The 19553-nt window shown below is 40.6% G+C and overlaps 2 protein-coding genes across 3 annotated transcripts; one reads left to right on the top strand and one right to left on the bottom strand.

The window, feature by feature from the left end:
* Positions 1-89: 89 nt before the first annotated feature.
* si:dkey-183j2.10 (glutamate receptor U1) lies at positions 90-6350 on the top strand. 2 transcript variants are annotated; one of them, XM_022208005.2, is made up of 10 exons: positions 90-245; positions 415-500; positions 3232-3263; positions 3374-3553; positions 3736-3959; positions 4123-4220; positions 4367-4584; positions 5039-5258; positions 5363-5607; positions 5776-6350. In XM_022208005.2, the coding sequence occupies exons 2-10, from the start codon at positions 437-439 to the stop codon at positions 5878-5880; spliced, it is 1386 nt and encodes a 461-aa protein (XP_022063697.2). In that variant the 5' UTR covers positions 90-245; positions 415-436; the 3' UTR covers positions 5881-6350. The 2 variants fall into 2 exon arrangements, with proteins under 2 accessions (XP_022063697.2, XP_022063698.2); XM_022208006.2 differs by having other exon boundaries at positions 103-242.
* On the bottom strand, positions 6151-18723 carry plch2b (phospholipase C, eta 2b). Its single transcript, XM_051948837.1, is given in 20 exon segments — positions 6151-7612; positions 7708-7787; positions 10094-10240; positions 10334-10418; positions 10525-10649; positions 10730-10837; positions 10943-11137; positions 11140-11309; positions 11386-11483; positions 11567-11650; positions 11729-11836; positions 11970-12141; positions 13269-13389; positions 13488-13691; positions 13793-13886; positions 14551-14721; positions 15550-15679; positions 15804-16047; positions 16944-17090; positions 18153-18723. Coding segments are annotated over 20 exon segments (3927 nt in total). The 5' UTR covers positions 18499-18723; the 3' UTR covers positions 6151-6514.
* Positions 18724-19553: the final 830 nt, after the last annotated feature.

Below are 19553 nucleotides of genomic sequence, written 5' to 3'. Positions count from 1 at the left end.
ACAAGGATAATTATTTGCTCTATCAGTGCATGATTCGGTGTAAATCTTCACATTTAGCTATAGTTTGTGCTCCATGCTGCTTCTCCCCACCCCTTCAAAATTAGTCCACATTCTCCACCCACAAAAACTTCGTTGGCTGCCTCTTGACACATCTGAATCTGAGAAAGTTCATTTCGCAGCTCACTGGGGTCTATTTGAAGCTGACGTGCCAATCCAGTGGTCACGACTTGGACTCTTTTCAGGTGGTAAGGACTTTCATCATGCACAGTCTGCAAACTGATTGTCTGTTTTTTGCTGATTTGATTCAGATTTCTGCATTTGTATTAAGAAAGTTTAATGAACATCTGTCAGAGTTGGTCTATATCGTCCATGTGATGCATCACCAACTACTGCCTGTCCTTTCATAACTCGTAGCTTGCAAATCAAGAGAGACAGGATGCTGCTGGGCTTTCTCTTACTGTCTTTTTGGCAGTTCATGTACATGGGACTGTGTACTGCAGGTAAGAGAGCATCTATTTATCTCAGGTTTGTTCTTGTGAATAATATGTGTTTACACATGAGATCAATGTAATAGATGCAATGAGGCTTGTTTGAACACTGTGAGCGTGCATCGATGCAAAAGATGGTCTGATTGACGTTGGATAACTTCTAAATAAATTCTGCTACTGGACACTGATGTATCAAAGTTTGACCCGGTCACTGCATTTGAAATTCAGTTTGGTGGCAGCTCACTTTTTTTCTTTGCCAAATTCCTCATGTTTTCTCTGCAGGATTTGGTAGAAGTCTCTTGGGCTTGACAAGACATAAATACATAAACTGTCAGCTCGGATGAATATCAAAGTGTAGCACCACATCCTGTCCAACTCTTGCTGAAAAACAGAAAAGGAAGCAAGCCAACTGACAATCTCACAAAAACCGGTAATAAATCAACTGTATGAAGCAAACAAAGACTCTGTGTTTCAGAGTGGCCAAAAAGTGACAGGGGCTTGAAGAGCTTGTATACGTGTCATCTTCTGAAAAGGAGGATCTGATGGTTGTCAGGATCACCCTGTGGTGATGGATCCCCAAGGCCTTGGCCTGAATTGAAGCTTTTGATACTCTTTGACTGCCCTCCCATCTCACAGTGCCGTGGCATTGAGAGTCTTTGAATTAACACACTGCTCTAAATAGATTGTGGAGTGCAGACAGTTTGCAAGCAGGAGAGGAGACCGGCCAGATCTCTAGGATACCGGAAAACTCTTGTGACTAGAAAGTCAATACATGCACACCAAAGTTCACCTCAGACGTTGCTGTGTGTCAGATGTCCAGTGCACAAAGGGGTCTTTGATTCAGCTAAATTTAGGGTGGACATCAGCTGGGAAAACATCTGTGAGAGGAAGATAAACCAGGAGTCGCTCTCTTGCTTTGTCTAACATGCTCTTTAGTTTTCATATAAAAGAACAGCAGTTTTATTTTTTACTATACATCTTTAAACATTTTTTTGCCACAGAAAAAAGAACAGGACAAAATTTAGATACTACACTTTTATTCTTATAAACCCCTTACCTCTGATCTGGCCGAATACACAGTGAAAAATCTGATTCAGGCCTCAAATATGCATTCTTTGAAAGCAAAGCCTCGTGATTCAAATAATGTAAAACAATTTTAGATGCCAAAATCACCACAACAATAGTTCCTTACTTTATGATAACATACATGAAAACAATGCTGATTTCTTACATTTTCTGTCATCCAAAGTGACAAATATTTGTTTAATCACAATACTGTTCACTATTTTTAACCCTAAGGCCAGTGTTAAGCCTTGATTATACACCCTTATGGACAGCTGCAGTCAACATGTAGTTGTTTTTTGTTATAAGATAATATCTACTTTGTTCATCCCAGAGGAAATTATTTGTTTTTGTCTACTTTGAAGTTTGCATGGAAGACTCTGTTCCATTCGTGCACAGCAGACTGGTGAGCTGGTGGTGTGTGTATGAACACCACTGCCAAGAGTGCATTCCACAGCCCTTGGAACATACGTGGCATCTCTACGGACACAAATTTTGGGCTATATGTGGACTACAGCAGAGAGGTCTGCGTTGACTCTTACTAACTTGGGCAGATGAAAAAATTGGCATCAGGTCAGAATGTAACACGGCCCTTATATGTTCTGTATATGCGAGTATGTAAGGGTCCAGTAGGATTACATAAATTCCCCTCATCTGCCCAGGTCTGCATAAAGCCTTGATTAAACTTCCTTGTGGACATGCAAATAGACAGCTGTGGACACCATGGATGTGTAGTTGTTGTTATACTATTTTCTAAGAATACACCCTTCCATATATGCATAGTAATTCAGCATTTATGTATTACATGTATACCCAAATTTCTGTGCTGCACACTCTATGGCGAACACAAGAGGAGATGATTAAATTTACATCATGTGGTCCGTAGTGGACCCTTGAGGGTCTTCGTGTACTTACAGACATGGAAAATATACACAATTTGCACCTCAATTTTGTCATCGTTTGGTCAATCTGTGCAATGACTATGCTACAAGATCAACTGTGGATGTGGAACAGAGTCTTCTCGGCAGACTAGTAGACAGACTTGAAAATAGAATAACTATGTGTCCTTGCTGTCCTCAGCCATCCATGTGCATGCTAGCATGGGAGTGTAATCAAGAATTAAGAGCACAACGAACAAAATGCTTCGAAACCTTTAGCCTTTTTGATTAAATTGGTGAATGTTGAAAGATTAAAAGAGAAGAACTAAGCTATAAATACCTAAATCATATTAACAAGTCTTAGTCATGCCCTGTGTGTTGTGAGGCTCGTTTCACAATGTCTTGCAGCACAATAATACTTGGAGCTAAAAAGTCACATGATCACCAGAATGCTCAGGATACATCATCTGGGGAAAAAGGAATGCCTAAGTAAAGCATTTTTACCAATCCCAATTGAAAAATTTTACAAAATAAATTATAACTTTGACTTGCTAGTGGAGCTCAATACGAAAAAGCCAGTGGTCAAAAAAGTTAGTGGAATGTATCTTCAAGGGACCAAGGGGAAAAAATCATGGCAATCCATATAATCGTTACTGAGACCGAAATGGTGGATGGACCAACCTGCAGATCAACACTGCAATCATAAAAACATGTCATGAAATCCAGAAAGCAGCAGTTATGTTGGTGTACCATGAACAATTTGCATTACACTGACTTGCCTGTGCTTTTTCTATCAACACCAGCACAATCAGAGCTGACAATCACAACAATAAAGGTAAGTCAACTCTGTCTGTCTGACTCATACAGAAGATTCAGATTTCTTTAGATACAAGATTAAAGATGAAATGCATTCCACTGATTCTATTTTTGCATCTTACCTTTCAGCAAGAGCCATATGCGATGTCCAAAGGCACACAACTGGAAGGCTTTTGCATGGACCTGCTATCTGAAGTAGCTAAAAAACTGGGCTTCAAGTACAGAGTGCAGCTGGTGAAAGATGGTTCATATGGCAGACAGGATGAGAGCGGCAACTGGAATGGGATGATTGGAGAAGTGGTGAGAGGGGTGAGTACACGGTAGCTGGAATCTAGAGGGGTCAAAGAGCAGTAAACTATTCTGCAGAAGAAGGATAATTGTTTCACTTGTTCATGAAAGTAAAAATCAACATTGTGATAACCACTTGGAGGAGTTTCTATAAAGTGTGTACTGTCTGATATGTTACACAAGTTGTTATGCATTTTGTGCAGGAGGCAGATCTTGCGATTGCTCCACTGACTCTCACTGCAGCACGAGAGAAAGCTGTGGGAATGACCAAACCGTTCATGCAGACAGGAATCAGTGTCCTACTAAGGAAAGACATCTCAGAGGGAGCAGGCTTCTTTGATTTCCTGACCCCCTTTTCAGCACTGACGTGGCTGGGCATATTCATTGCCTACTTGGGCACTGCTGCTTGCATCTTTATAGTTTCCAGGTTGGTGACAAATGTATGTCTTTGAAGTGAAGATTATGACACATTTAATAATGTTTAATGATGTGCTCTGTGAGTTGCTGTTTGTGGATATTTCCTAATTTCTTCTGGCTGTGGAAATCCTTTGAGTCACATTAATAATTAAGATTTTCTATGCAAAATGCAGGCTCAGCCCATGTGAGTGGAGTCAGCCTCAAAGTGAGCAAAGCAGATTCAGTCTCCTCCACAGTCTGTGGTACACAGCTGGAGCTCTGACTCTTCAAGGTAAACAGCAAAACCAGACACTATCAAATTTGCATGCCAACACAACTAACACTGGGGAGAAGTTCTGTACTTTGATTTATTCCTTTACATCCTCTCCCTCTTTTGTTGTGGCACTTTGCTGACTTTGTTTTTGTGTTGTGCTTTAGGCGCTGGTCCTCATCCCAAATCCCTTTCAGGACGAGTCATCTGCTGCAGCTGGTGGCTATTTGCTGTTGTCCTCTTGGCTTGTTATTTCTCCAACCTCAGCTCCTCGAAGACCTCAGAGTCCAGCCAGCTGATGGTGAAAGGGTTTGAAGACTTGGCCAACCAGGACATGATTGAGTATGGCTGCCTTGCTGGCTCCTCCACCCTCGCTTTCTTCAAGGTGAGTAGTTCAAGGACCCTATTCCCACCACTTAGCTACATGCATGGATGCAATATAAAACTCATATTTGTTGGTTTTGACATACATTTTATGTTGCAAGCATTCTTTTTATTGGTTGAGTTGGCATAATAATGTTGCATCAACTTCATATAGTTTGTAATTTAAACTGTGTTAGTTGACTACATTTAAGTTGAGGTAAATTAGTTATATTGTCTAAATAACGTAAGTCCCCTCCCTTATCTTAACATGTCTGGATCATTTTAGACAGGTAAATTGTTAAAAAATACCTTTCATTGTGCAGGAAATGCTGATTCCTCGAACTCAATCTGGTTTACTGATTGAACATACTTTCACTGGAAGTTATAACTCAAAGATTGATACAAGCAAGAATATTTGATCTTTACCTGTGTTTTTAAAACTCAAAAGAATTGTGTTCATTTTTCTTGTCATTCAGAATTCAAACAACCCCGTGTACCGCAGAATCTATGAGCACATGGAGAGATCAAAGAGTTTTGTGTCATCTATGGATGAAGGGATCCGACGTGCACGAGAGGGCAGCTTTGCCTTCATTGGAGAGTCTGTTTCTCTGGACTTGGCAGTAGCACGTCACTGTGAACTGGTCAGAGCGCATGAAGTCGTTGGCATGAGGGGATACAGTATCGCTGCTGCTTTTGGTGAGGCTGCCCATTTTGAAACCTCATTAAAACATGAACATTGAACTTAACTAAAGTTAAGAAGCTAAAGTGAATATCATGTCAAAACTGTCATTTTCCTCAAGGTTCTCCGATAATAAAGAACCTCAGTGTGGCTATTCTGCAGCTGAGCGAGGCCGGAGAGCTGGCTTACCTGCGAAGCAAGTGGTGGGCCAGCAGCTGCATAGCAGGAAAGGGCAAGACTTCAGCTATGCAGCCGCACAGCCTCAAAGGGATGTTTCTGGTTCTTTCCCTGGGCCTCGGCCTGGGAACAATTCTGGCTGTCCTGGAACTCACCTCTAAGAGCCGCAGGAGTGCAGCAGAGCAGAAGGTATGTGCAAATTGAGTGAAAAAGTTGTGCAACTCAGGAGTGATTGTAGCTTTACAACTCACTTGTTTTTACTTACCTGGAGGATTTTAAGCTGTTTCATAGTTTGTATTAAATCCATCAATGTAATAAAATGTGTTGCTTCACTGCTATTACATGTCCATTCCACAGAAATCCTGCTGCACTGTCCTGACTGAGGAACTGAGTCTGCGCTTGAGGACCAGTGATGCAAAAAGATCTCAGGAAAATGTTGAGAAAGACAAAGAAAAAGCATAGAAACTCTTTGGAGAAATGTCATAGTCTGAAAAGTGTTTCCTTTAACTTTCAAAATTTGTTCCAGTACTTGACAGACACATTAACATTGTAGATTTTGAGTTTTATTTCTTACTTAAAGAAAAAAACATATGATTAGAAAACTCACAATTTATTAAAATAGATCATTTATTAAGTTTTAAGTACCAATCCTAGAATGTCAATGAAAAATCAAACATTAGTTTAATTTTATAAAAAATAATTGTCAAACCAAGTTTATACTTGAAAACTAAAAAAAAGACTAACAGATAGTACTCACATATTTAGTACTTTCTATATTGTTTACAACTCTGCATCATGCTGTTTTGTACAGTTGGCAGTGGCATCATGTGATTTCAACAATTTCTTTTTAAAAGCTATTTTATGCATAAAAACTGTGCTGACTGTAAATATTCCAGGTGGACTACAATAATAAAAACTGCCTAATTATATAATTCTGTTCCATTAATTCCCATTTATCTAGACAGAAAAGCAGGACTGCTTTGTTTGGTGTCTAAATTGTGGTCTACTCTAAGAAGCAAACAAAAAGAATTTTAAAAAAAAGATGTAATTTTTTGCAGCCTCTTAGATTTTGTGTTTAATTCCTCTTACAGTGTTGCTAGTTTGGCTCACTTTCTAGAAAAAGAGGTGATTTACAACGAATTTCTCTCATCTTCAGGTCGAAAAGAGCCTTCATCTCCCTCTGCAGGGTTCCCTCGTGTTGCTCTGCCTCAGCTGGCACACAGGACGGTACAAACTCCAGACTGTCAGTGCTGCCGTCACTGCTGCTGGAGGCGCTGTCCGACAGGCAGAGACCGTTGGGTATCTGTCTCACCTGGTTGCTGTAGCTGCCATAGTTTTTCACCCGCTGTTTCTGCCAGTGGAAGTTAAGCTTGTGGTTCAGCATTGGTGTCTGAGGAGAGGTAGTCTGTTTTCGAGGGCAACTGCGGGAGCGGGCCTTTGTCCGTATGGGGGTGGACGGTCGGGGGGTGGCAGGAGCCTCTAAAGTCCGTCTGATCCTGGCAGGAGATGGTGGAGGAATAAGTGGAAGGGGTTTGGCTTCAGGCCATGGCACAGGCTGAGGCTGAGGGCAGGAGTCAGTCTGACTCTGAGTTTCTGGTGGTTGCCCAGGTTCAGGGGCAACATCCTTGTCTGGTTCTGGCTCTGGTGGTAACTCCTCAGATGGTTCAGGCTGTGCTGTTTCTGATTTCTGAAGTGTCTGCTGCTCTTCACAGTTTGTCTCTGGAAATTCACTCTCCTCCAACTCCTCTTGAATTAGTGGATTTTGGCTGTAAGGAGCAGGATCATCAGGACAAGAATGCTGGGAAGAGGTCTCTAGGTCAAAGCTTTCCATTATCACACAGGGAGCAGGCCCAGCATAGTGGGAGTCTGTGGAGGACATCCGGCTGAAGATCCCTCTCCTTGTCTCTGGTGGTTCATGAATTTTAACTCTGTGTGCTCGCTTCAGTGGCTCACTCATTGCCCCTTTGTGGAAGGCAGCCTTGGCTGCTGGCCCTTGAACCATAGGAAACCATTCCCCATTTCTGCTGTCCTGAGATATGGTGTCCAGATCTTTGCGAAAGTACCAACCACGTCCATCCTCTGAGGACTGGACAGAGGAATCTAGAGAAGGCTGCCTCGGAGGACCCTTCATATGCTTCTGGGCTGCTTTTTGGATGTGTTTTTTGGCTGCTTGCACAGCATTTGAAGGTTTGATCTGTTTTACAAAGAACATCAAACATCATTAGGTGTGTAGAATGGTTAAACAAATATAGATTAGATGTGCTGGTTTTTGTTTTTGAATCACCCTACCTTTCCTGTTATATCATTGATAGCAACATGAACAAAGATGGACGATTCTGCCATTCCCTCCAGGTAGACATGTCGATAACCTAAAAAAAGAACCACAAATAACTCAAGCTTTTTAATGTCGCTCTTCCTAAATCTGCCAGTAACACTTATTTTGTCTACCTGAGTGCAGCTGATAACTATATAACACAGCCATAGACGTTTGTAACCCATTTTTGGGGGTGCTCAAGCACCCCTAAATTGAATCCCAGCACCCCTAAAATTTGATTTTTTTATTTATTTATTTTTGTATTGTATGGCCTTTTTTAAACAGACCAGAAAAGTGTAAAAACCATACAGTACTTGGTTGATAACAAAAATACAACCCCCACTCCCCCACCCCCAAATCTTGCCTCAAAAATGGTTTGATCCAGCCCACCGGTTTTCCAAACTCCGGCTCTGAGCCTCTACTGCACAGAGCTAATCGCTGCCTGCCACGGAAGCTAGTGTTGTAGTGGTGTAAGTACCTGGTTTAAACCAGGATATGTGGCACAATTCTTAACTTCTACCACTCAGTACCAACACATTATCATTACAAGTCCTCATTTTTGCTGCATTTAATCATAGGTTACTGTTTATGTTGTTGGGTAGGAGTTAGCTGACGGTTTTTCTAGTTAGCAAACGTTACAGGTGGTCAGTGGGACTGAGAGAAGCTAGCTGTTGTGTCGGTGCATGTGTTAATATTAAAGCCAAGGTGCTACTGACTAGCTAACTGACTGGATGTCCGTTAACATTATAGGTCCTACTGTGTGGGTGTGTGTGTGTGTGTGTGTGTACAGACCACAGACAGCCTCCCTCATCATGGACATTGATTTAAAAAAAAAAGCCAGGTTCAGGTAAGAGTGTAAGATCAAATGGTTTATCAAGAGTAATGTTATAAGTTGGATTAATGTATCAATGTTAATATCTCTTATTAGATATAAAACGCATGGTCTGGTTATTTGCCTTTAGGTTGACAGAGGATGTTATTTGTTTGTATTCTTATTGGTATTTTTTCATATCTATGTAATTTTTCATCTAGTTGAATACAATCTATTTGCGTATGACTGTCAGTCCAAAGAGGGAGAGATGAAAAAGGGGAAGGAGAGGAGAGAGTGCAAGGTCAGGAAGAACCAGGTAAGAAAACAGAGAATAGTGGCATGCAAAACAGCAACTGTTAAGCTGACAAAGAAAAACATTCTATTCACAATATAATTTTACATATGTCATGAATGTTATGTGTTCTCCCCACTTTAAATGCTTTCCAGAAGCACACTTAACAGATATCAGTGGACTTCATTCTAAACAGGACATCTTCATTGCATTTTCCTAATTATCTATATGCTTTTCTATGTGCTTAGTTTCACTATACGAGGAGGAGAACAGGGAGAGACTCTGAGAGATGAGAGTGCAGACCAGGGAAAGAGATGCTGTGCATCGCATTTCAAATAAAAGTCAAAAAATAAGTCCAAGGTCCATTTTTTTGATACTCGGTATAGGGGGTTGATTTCCTCCAGAAACATACATGCTGTTTATGTGTATGTTGAGGGGCTGCTGTACCTAAAGGAATCGTCTTTTCCCAGAAATTAGGGTTACAATAAGTTTCTTTTGATTCCAGTGTGTTCCTCCTTTGCTGTGACTCAACATTTAAATAACCTTTATCAGATTGGATGGTTTAGTCACAGACTTTTTCAAAAAGTGTTATGGTTTTCTTTCACAAATGTGGGAATGAAATTGCATTGAAATGTACAAAACAGTGAAATTTATCTTGTCTTTCCGGGCACCTCTGGGTGCTCAGCACCCCTGAACCTCCGATCCTAGAATTGCCCCTGGACACAGCAATGACATATCACCTTTTGAGTTGCTTCCTTAAACAGCCAGTTGTTATTTGGGGTCGTTTTTTGTCACCTTGCAAATTTTAGTCCAGTGTTCACTCATTTTAACAGTGTTTGGTTTCTGACAATACCTGAAGGAAATACCCGACTCATTTTTTGCTACAAGCTTCAACAAGCCAATAACTATGTGTGGTAGTGTATGGTGGGATTTTAGAGGTTTTTGTTGGTGAAAACAGAGAAACAAAACAGTGAAGTTGAGGGCCCAAGAGTTAAACAGGGTGCTGAAACCCACTCTAAACCTCCATAAAGCTGAGAGAAGCTGCACATTCAAGTGAGTTTCACATAGTCATGTTGCTTCCACTTTGTCATTGTCTTTCTCTTGAAACAATGTTTCAGAAAAACCACACAGATTTCACATTTTTTTTATGCTGGTATGCTGAGTTCTAATCAGAATAAAAAAGACTGTGGGTTCTTTGAGCAAACTAGAGTGTTGTTTTACCCCAAGAAAATAGTGACAGTTCTGTCGTATAATCTACCTGGCATCATGCTTCTGAACGCCACAGTCCTCTGTCCAATGAAATCTCGTCCAATAGGATCATGATCCCACACCTGGAACCGCACCAGGGCGATCTGTGGCATTTGAATGTTAAAGACGAGTGTCTCCTCCCACATTGGGTTGAAACCTGAACAAAGCAGAAATGACAAAGACTGAAGAGACTCACAAGTTAGCCTGGTGTGACATGATTAAAATTGCAAGATGGAGTTTCCACACATACCATTATCATCCACCACTCTGGTCTGCTGCTTGGAACAATCGATAGGTAGGCCGATGATCTCAACTTCAACAAAGGGATCAATAATCTGAGAGCACAAACACAAGAAAACCAGAACATTAGTGATAAAACTTCTTTCTTATGGTGCACCAGTGTCAATGTTCAGATTATAGATCTACTTTCTTGGGCCTCACCTCTCCTCTATCCCCGAGCATGGAGTCTTTGGGTTTCGGAAGTTGTTGTCCACTGATGATCTTCAGCACTAACTGAGTCTTTCTGCGTCCTGGTAGAGGATCCTCCAATGCAGGGTTAAAGGCAGCTGAAAGAAAGCAATCATATTTACTACCTGCTCACACAGGGAGAGTTGCCATTCACTGTGAAATCTGCATAGATACATACTTTTACACATGCACTTTGGTTTGAGAATATAGCCACAGTTTCCATTGCTGGAGAATCTGGCTTGGTTCAGTTCAAGCATTCGGCCTTCAGTCTGGTAGTTCATTGCAACTGAAATTAAATGGTAATATGTGTAAGAATGAAAATCTTCTGCACTTCTAAAGAGAGGTTTGTGTTGAAACTAGGCAAATTGTAACTTTGTCAAAGTCTTATTACCCATATGGCATCCTGCATTCCAATACGGTTGTGGGTTGAAGTTGCTTGAGTCCACTCTGTAGTTGGACGGGTAGACTCTCAGAAGCTGACGCTGGTTAAGACGCACCAACTCGGCTGGTTTCAGCTGCAAGATCTGGTTCATCACAGTCTCATTTAGGGATGATACTTGCCAACTGTTCGTGTATGCTGCCAGATCGAACAAAAAGACAGCTGCATCAGGAACCCATTCTGCTAAACTTGTGTGCGTTTGATGAAATGTGATTGAGTCTTGAATTTACCTTGTGCTTCTATGTCATGGACACGGACAGATTTTGTGTACTTGACCAGATCAGACAGCGCTCGGGATAGCCTCATTGTTTTCCTTTTTCTAAAAAGAGGACATACAAGAGTAACCTCATATCCTACAAAATGTTTAAGCTACTTATTGAAACAACTGGGCTTACTTGGGATGGTAAACAATTTGTGTCCTCTCCCTGCTGGTGCTGTAATCCGATTCACCATCAGACATTGACTTGCTTTTTCCACGTGTTTTCTTTTTTCTCTGAAAAACATAGAAAGATGGATAGATTTTTAAGTCAAAGAACTCATGGGGTCATGAAATGAGAAAATTAACAAATGGCTCACCTTTCTCTTGAAGCTCCTAATGATTGATCTGCCAAATCGTCTTTTCTTTTTTGGCTGATTAGTTGTAGTAGCATTGTCCCCATCCTGAAACAGTAAGAATGTAATTGTAAATATAAGTTTTCCATCCATCTATCTATCCATCCATCCTAAATTTTCATGTGCCTGTGAGTTATCGTCATCATCGTCCTCTTCTTCCTCATCCTCAGTATCTTCGTCAGACACATCGCCTTCTTCTGCATCAGGATCAAGATTTACTGGCAGCTTCTTTCCCTGAAAACCAACCAAGTCATAACTGGACATTTAAAGTCTATATTTGTGGTTTGTTTTGTGTCCTGTATACCAACTACTGTAGTTAGCTCAGGTTTCATTATAAAAGGCTGCATGCAACTAAAAACAGCTGTACCTTGACTAAAACTTTCCCTTTCAGAATCTCAGGGGACGGCAGCTTCTTGCATTCATGCACATTGACATTGGACAGGTCCAGTTTATCCTGCAGCACCTCTTTCAGATACTCGGCCATCTTTTTCTGCTGAGGCACAGTGCAGTGGTTCTCTATGGACAAGATCACCGGGTACCTGGAGGTAAGGTGATAATACATGAGCTACAATATACAAGCAACATTTTTTTTCAGAGTAAGAAACTATAAAAAATATTTCTCAAGTTTTTCTGTACATATTTGAACAATTTGCTACTATTTTTGTATATTTTGTGTTTTGTTAAAATGTAGATCAGTGGTTCTCAACCCTGTTCCTCAAGACCCCATGTCCTGCATGTTTTAGATGTTTCCCTGCTCCAACACACCTGATTCAAATGATCAGCTCGTCATCAAGCCTCTGCAGAAGCCTGATGACGAGCTGATCATTTGAGTCAGGTGTGTTGGAGCAGGGAAGCATCTAAAACATGCAAGACAGTGGGTCCTGAGGAACGGGGTTGAGAACCATTGATGTAGATAACTAGTAAAATCACAGACAAGGGATTAATTTAAAAGTTCGAAAAACAAAACTGAAAATAAAGTCCACATCAAAAATTTGTATTTAAATCTCTTTTGCAATGTTTGACTGTAAAATTATACTACGTTTTAAATCTCAAAAAAAAAAAACAATTGTACAGATATTTGCTGTTATTTGAAAGAAATATTCTGCATAATAAGGACTGAAAAATGGTAAATAATGTTTTTTGAATGTTACTTTATAGATTGTCTCTGGTTTGTTAAATTACAGGCTATACCTAGTAAATTACAAAACATAAATGTTAATTTACTTGTTAACCATAACAGGCCAAAACTGCAAATACTGCCCATATAAAAAAAATACAATTATTTTCTCTTTACAATGTTTGATCATAAAATTATGCTATTCTCACTACATTTCAGCCAAAATACTATTATTTTTCAAATATTTGCAGTCATTTGAAAGAAAAGTGGTAGACACTAGGGACTGAAAAAATGTAGATCATTTTTTAATTGCTGTTTTACAGATATTCCTTGTTTTATTAGAGATCTGACAGAAAAAAATGCCACTGACTGTAAACAAACAAGTCAAAGCGGTACATAACGCATCAAAAATCTGTATTTTTTACAAAAAGATGGAACTGTAAATTTCCACTGTTTTACTGTATACTGTTGCCACAATCATCATGGTTTTTACAGCTTGTTAAGAAGGCCTAACAAAATGTGTGTCAGGACCCACCCAGCAGCACTTACTGTGATTTTGTGAAGGCATATTTGTTGATTGTTTCCACAACATCCTTGAAGAGAATTTTGGATGTCAGTGTGTAACCATGATGGATGATGGGTTCTCCATCCGGTCCATCCCAGCAGTCCACTGAGGGAGGAGAAAAAAAAAAGAACACCACAGCTTATTTGTCATGTCATAAAAATCACAATGAAGGCAGCTACAGTTTGGATGTTGCAGGCTCTCACCCTCCACACAGCGACATCCAGCTTGCAGGACATAGGCGTACATCTCCACTCTGGACTGGGAGAGCAGCTGGTCTCCTGTCAGGTAAGTGTTGTGTGATGTGGAAATGAAGTAGTTACAGAGAGGCTGTGTCATGTCCTGGTTCACCTGGTTGTGCTCGGGGTTAAAGATGTCACCTGCTGGGCTCCGCATGTAGTTGGTAAGCCCTAAAAGAGAAACGTTTCAGGCCACATCAGTGTCATATCTGGTTCAGTTGACATGCTTGATGCTTTGCTTGACACATTTTTTGCAAGCGAAATCCACATACCATCAATCCCCAGCACCATACGCTGCAGGTTCATAGGACATGGCTCAAACTTGGCCACTATGTCAACTAGATGCTCTCTGGTGAGGCCTCGCATCTACAAATACAAAAAAACCAGGGGTGTCATCACTTGGATTCAATATTTTATACATACGTGTCAGCAGTTATTATGAATCAGCAGCAATACATTTTTGCATTAGCAGTAATTTAGTAAGCCCTCACTCACAACAAAAGTTCATGTTGATTCTGTCGGATGTTTTTGACGTCACTGCAGAATGATTTGTGTGCAGAGTTTCACATTAGGAAACTGTTCTTAAATGCATCTGCTGAAGTGGAAAGTTTCTGAGTTTTGGGATTGCCCCAACTGTTTTGTGTAACTGTAGTTCATTTTCCTTGTTTCCCTTTAAATTTATTGTCACCAGATGGGATAAGGCTGATATCCATTGGGTAAAATTACAAACACTAACGCTGGATTACATGCATGTATTGCTTCTCATGAATGTCTTTTGTATGTGAAGCAAATTTCAATCAGATATGGAAATAATGATCTGTCTATCAACAATACAATAAACAATACAGTAAAGAAAGGTAATACAAACAATGTCAATGAAGAAATGGCTGTTAAAAAATAATCCATCCGTAAGTAGTTCAAAAAAATGTAATAAAATGCTTGAGGAAAATCAATTTGAAAATATTTATGCCATAGGTAATCTTTTAACCTGAAACGACAGATCAGTGCGATTCTTTTAACTCATTTATACCTTCTGTTCATTTTCCAGGAAGCGTGCAAGGTCGTGCAGATCCATGACTTCTTTCTGATTGCTGTAGGAGATCATAATCAGGTAGAGGTCTCTGCGTGTGGAAATCATCTTGTAGAAGGAACAGAATTCCTCAAAGGCCAGAGAGCCCTGGTTCTCGTCCGTGTCTGCCTCCTGCAGATAGTGACAAAACTATTTCACGAGCCAGAGATAACTCTCTCAGCATGTGCGATTTCAGATAAGTGCCCTGCCAAAGAAAATATGTACCACCATCTGAGGGATATATCTTCCTCACTATCAAAACAGAGCTCGTTCACACAGACTATTGTCATCAGGAGGGAGGGGGGCAGTGAGCTGCTGAACTAAAGCAATATTGCAGTGCAGCTAAAGCCATCTGTGGTGGCCATATGGCCTTCCTGTGGCACTCTCCTCCACTGTTCCTTCAAAATACTGTATATACGTATTTGTTTGCTGGCTCTGTCTTCATCTTTTTATCATGCTGCTTCTGTGACTGAAAAGATGGAAGATCAGCCTGAGAAAGGCGCCTTATGGGAACATCAAAGATTTCCCAAGTTAGTCAATGTACATCCCCCCCTGACTTTTGCTCTAGCACCACTGTGAAGTTGTTAAGTGTTGCTTTAAGTGGAATGTCTCAACAACTGTTGAATGTGTTGTTATGAAATGTAGTTTTGACACTCATGGTCCCTTGAGGATGAATTGCCATCAGATGTGCAAGTGTTAGCATTTTAACATCCAAAGTCAGTAAATGTAAAAGTAGCAGAGACTTTTGGCACTGCGTTTTTGTTAAGTCTCAAACTTAAGGCTTGTCAGTCTTTTTTTCAGCCACTATTCAAGCAAAGTCAGCAGTCATGTCAACACAATATGAGTGCTGCTCTGTAGCCGTGCAGCCGGGGGCTACAGGGGCAGTGTGGATAGTAGGTCATATGCACATTAAATCTATGGCAGCTTGTATGAATAACCATTGCGGATACAAGGTCTTACTTGAAACATCTCCCTGACTTTCTGCTTGGGTAAATTCACATTGAGTTTGTGGAGCAGCTGGTGAACTTCTCCAATGCTCAAGGTGCCGTCTCCATTTTTGTCGGCCTCGGAAAAAGTCTGCTGTAACCATGTATGACTGCAGTTAAGGTGGAACCACAGCTTTTAGGCAAAAATGATCACCTTAATATAAAGTAAAGCATTTGTAGTCATATTTAAAGACTGAACATGTGTGCATGAGTTTCTATAAAGGATATTGATCACGGGTGCGCTGCCTCCGTGCCAAACTGTCTTCATCACTGATACCAGCCATGAGGTATTTGAGTCCAGTGATCCAGGTTCGAGCCTCCTCTGAGTTGGTGGACACCAGATCCAAGGACTTTACACGCTCCCCGTAGTAAATACTAAAGCAGCAGTTTGGGTCGAAACGGTTGTCTGCATAACGCCTGAAGATCTCAGACTTTTTCCCCTCACACACCTCATGGATGGAGTCAATAGTTACTGAAATGAGAGAATACAGTGGTCATGAAGTTCTTGTGTTGATTACTCAAAAAGCCTAGTTTCCTGTGAATATTCATAGTCGATTTGTATTGAACAACTTGTGCCATTATTTTGTTTGTTCATTTGCAACAACGTAATGAATGTTAGCATCATAAAAACAAGAAAATACAAAATCAGGTGATCTTCAAGGATAGGATCAGTGGTCTGATAGAGATGGAAAAAATAATAGCTGTCCCACAAAGTTCTTTATGAATATGGATAAACCAGTTTTATATTTAAAATCAGAGTGCCTCGGACACTCCCATTAACAAGAAATGTGGCAGTCGTGATTTTGTCATCTCTATTTGACCACTGCATTGTTCTACTTTTCACTTTATTGCATCTCTTACTTGCGTCCAATATGGATCTTTTACACGTTCTCTTTTCAGAATAACCAAAATATGCATCATGTAAATAACTACCTTCAAGATTTATCATGTCCAAGATACACATCTAGATTAACCTATAAGTTTGTTGATAAAATGTCCAACAGGATCATTAATCTTTCTGATTCGAGGAGGTCAGAGGTCAACACCTCGAATGGGACTTCTTTAAAGACCATCATAACCATTTAATAATGGCATGATGTCTATAAGACACCACCAAACCTTTATGAGCACTTTGTTCAGAACAACACATGTATGATAGCAGCAGCCCCACTAAAAGAAAAATAGACTTCACCTCTTTAATCCCCTGCTACGTTTTTGTAGATCAAATTCTAGTAACTGGTTCTAAAGGAGTAACCCGTGCTGCGTCGCTTTATCTTGAGAGCATCATCCAAACCAAAACAGTTTGCAAATGTGGACAATTAATAGATATATGTTCAGAGCTGTTATTCTGTTGGGGTGACTGCTCACTTTTGGCTTTGTCGTGTTTCCTGGAGGGCCGCCACCGGATGCAGGATTTGTGCTTGTCCAGATAAAAGAATCGGACCAGTCCTTTCTTCTTTCCCTTCAGTTTGGTCATCTGAGTGCCGCTTTGCATGGTGCACATACACCTCTCCACTACAGGGGAGCACAAGGAGACACACTGTTTATCAAGCGACAAGTAGCCGTCCAGCATAATGACCCACTGGGATCCTCACATTGTTATTCTTTCACAGTCAACATCTGACAGAACTTCAGAATATCAAATGTTAAGTTTAATTTCATAACTATAATGAGCTTTTCATACTTTGGAACCATGCGTTTATAGTTCATAAGATTTTCTCAAGTTGGTTTATTAAATGCTTCATGTTGGGCCCTAAGCTAGACCATTTCCAAGTTGTTATTAATGTTATTAATCAAGATAATTTCTAATATATTAAATACTATATTGCAGTGGTGTAATTTTATTGGAGGAAGACAATATAACAACTCCAGTGGCGTCCCTGAAGCAGACAAGATAATTAGAGGTTTACCATGAAGCACTAGTTTATGAGATTATAGGCTGCGTCACGTGGCTTTAAGTGGTTGTTTATGTGTTAATAACAAGAGGCATCCTTTGAGGGAAACGTACACAATTCTAAACTGATTAGTGTCTGCAAAACAACAACATTAAGTGCAATCAGCTCAGTTATCTGCGTCACTGTGACCCAAAATTACTTCTCTTGGCTCCTTTCTTCATTGACATTTCTCGGAACGAATGGCTGTGCCCACCGTACTTAAACTGAAAAATCAATAAATGGATCCAAAAAGATTCCTGTAACATGAATGTCATTACCAGTTCATTGTTTTATACGCTTTGAGCAGGTAACCTTTGTTTGTAATCTGTAGCTCTGATACATGTGACGCAACCTGACACATCATTCAGGCTAATCCTAAAGGATTGTCTACTGTCCATATGCCCATTATCTGCTTCGTTGCTTCTCTGTTTTGCTATATGGGCAACTCCAACGTTTTGCAGGCCATTTGGATGAAAATGTGTCAGTGGATATTTCAAATTCCCATGCCATGTTTTCAAAAATATCACATTAATGTGATATGTGTCCAGTTTGCAACAAAATGTAGGTCTTTTGTCTAAACAACCAGTTGATATTTTGCAGTAATTTGACTGTGTGAAGGCAACTCTTTATGAGTGAGTCTTACCTATCTGGCCCAGTCTCCATTTAGGTTGTGCCACCACACTCCCACCAATCCAGAAGAACTCCTCTGCCAGTCTGGAGATGGATGCTTTATGCCAGAGTTTTGGGGAGCTCATAATAGACGGGGTGGGTGAGTCAAAGGAGGCCTGCCTCGCTGCATGAGGGGAGCCCTTACCCAGTGAGGGGGAGAACACTCCTGAAGACAGTGATCCCAGAGACTGAAAGGTGGTCTTCTTAGGTGAATGAGAAGACAGTGGTGGACTGCCACTCAGCCCCGGAGACACTGGTGCCATCGCTGGGCTGATGTTCATCCCTGAACTGTACATTTGGTTTCTGCTCTCTTGTCCCATTCACACAACGTGAACCAACCCGCCTCCTCACTCCACTGGACCCCTCAGAAAAGAGTCTTTAAAGCTTTCCTTAGTGTCAGCATACCCTCCTCTTCCAGTTGAAGCCTTCCCACATGGGGTCAGGGAACAGTATTCCCATCCTGTGGGTTCGTTCTTTTCCATCTTATGTCCAGTGGTCCAGGGTGGAGGCCATAGGTGGTTCTTTATTGTTTGCACGTAGAGGAGGCTCTCAGAGAGGAAGTGTGCAACTAAATCTTCCTCAAGCTGTAATCCTGGAGTGAGACTTCAGCCTTGCTTTCATGGAGGGATTTTCACGCAACCAGTAAGCCTCTGAGGGAAGAGAGTTAGATAGGAAGGGTGCAAAATTTTCATTTAACGGCTAGTATGGGAGTCAGAATCATTACAGAATGAAGAAATTATAGCGAATTAATAACTGTCTCTGATAGACAGCTTTAGGATTTATGGGTCATTTTGCTATTAACAAGCTTGAAGTTTTCAGTCATCAATTGTGTGTAATGGTGTCCCCCTAGAGGCAGCAGTGTGATGTACAGTGTACGTACTGTATGCACTCTATGGATTGTGTTATGTTAAGGAGATCTAGTGATATTTAAAACATAAGAGTGAAACTAATGCAGGAAAAAAGATATATTGTATTTGATATTTACTTTAAAACCGACAGACATTTATGATGAACCATTTTACCTCATTAGGCAGATGTGCACAGATAAAACTTTCTCACCTTTCTGTCAGTTTTATTGCACCTCAGTACTGTTTACTGTCTGATTATATGATCTAATTCCATGCATACCTCTGATTTCAACCTGTCAGCCAGCAAACTGAAAATACCTGCGCAGGGCTTATAAAACTGACATCGGGAGGAGATGTTACTAACCAACACCTAATAAAAACCTTAAAGGTGTGGCAGTCAGGCTGATGATCTCACTGACCTGAAATGTTTGTCAGACAGGTGTTTGTCATCAGGGCAGACATTACGACAAGCCACAGGAGATAAATCACAGATGTTCATGCTTGAGCACACTGGCTCACCTACATCT

The sequence above is a fragment of the Acanthochromis polyacanthus genome, chromosome 5 (assembly GCF_021347895.1).
Source record: "Acanthochromis polyacanthus isolate Apoly-LR-REF ecotype Palm Island chromosome 5, KAUST_Apoly_ChrSc, whole genome shotgun sequence".
Classification (NCBI taxonomy): Eukaryota; Metazoa; Chordata; class Actinopteri; family Pomacentridae; genus Acanthochromis; species Acanthochromis polyacanthus.
The sequence above is the reverse complement of the archived record's forward strand: the minus strand, read 5'-3'. Positions and strand labels throughout refer to the sequence as shown.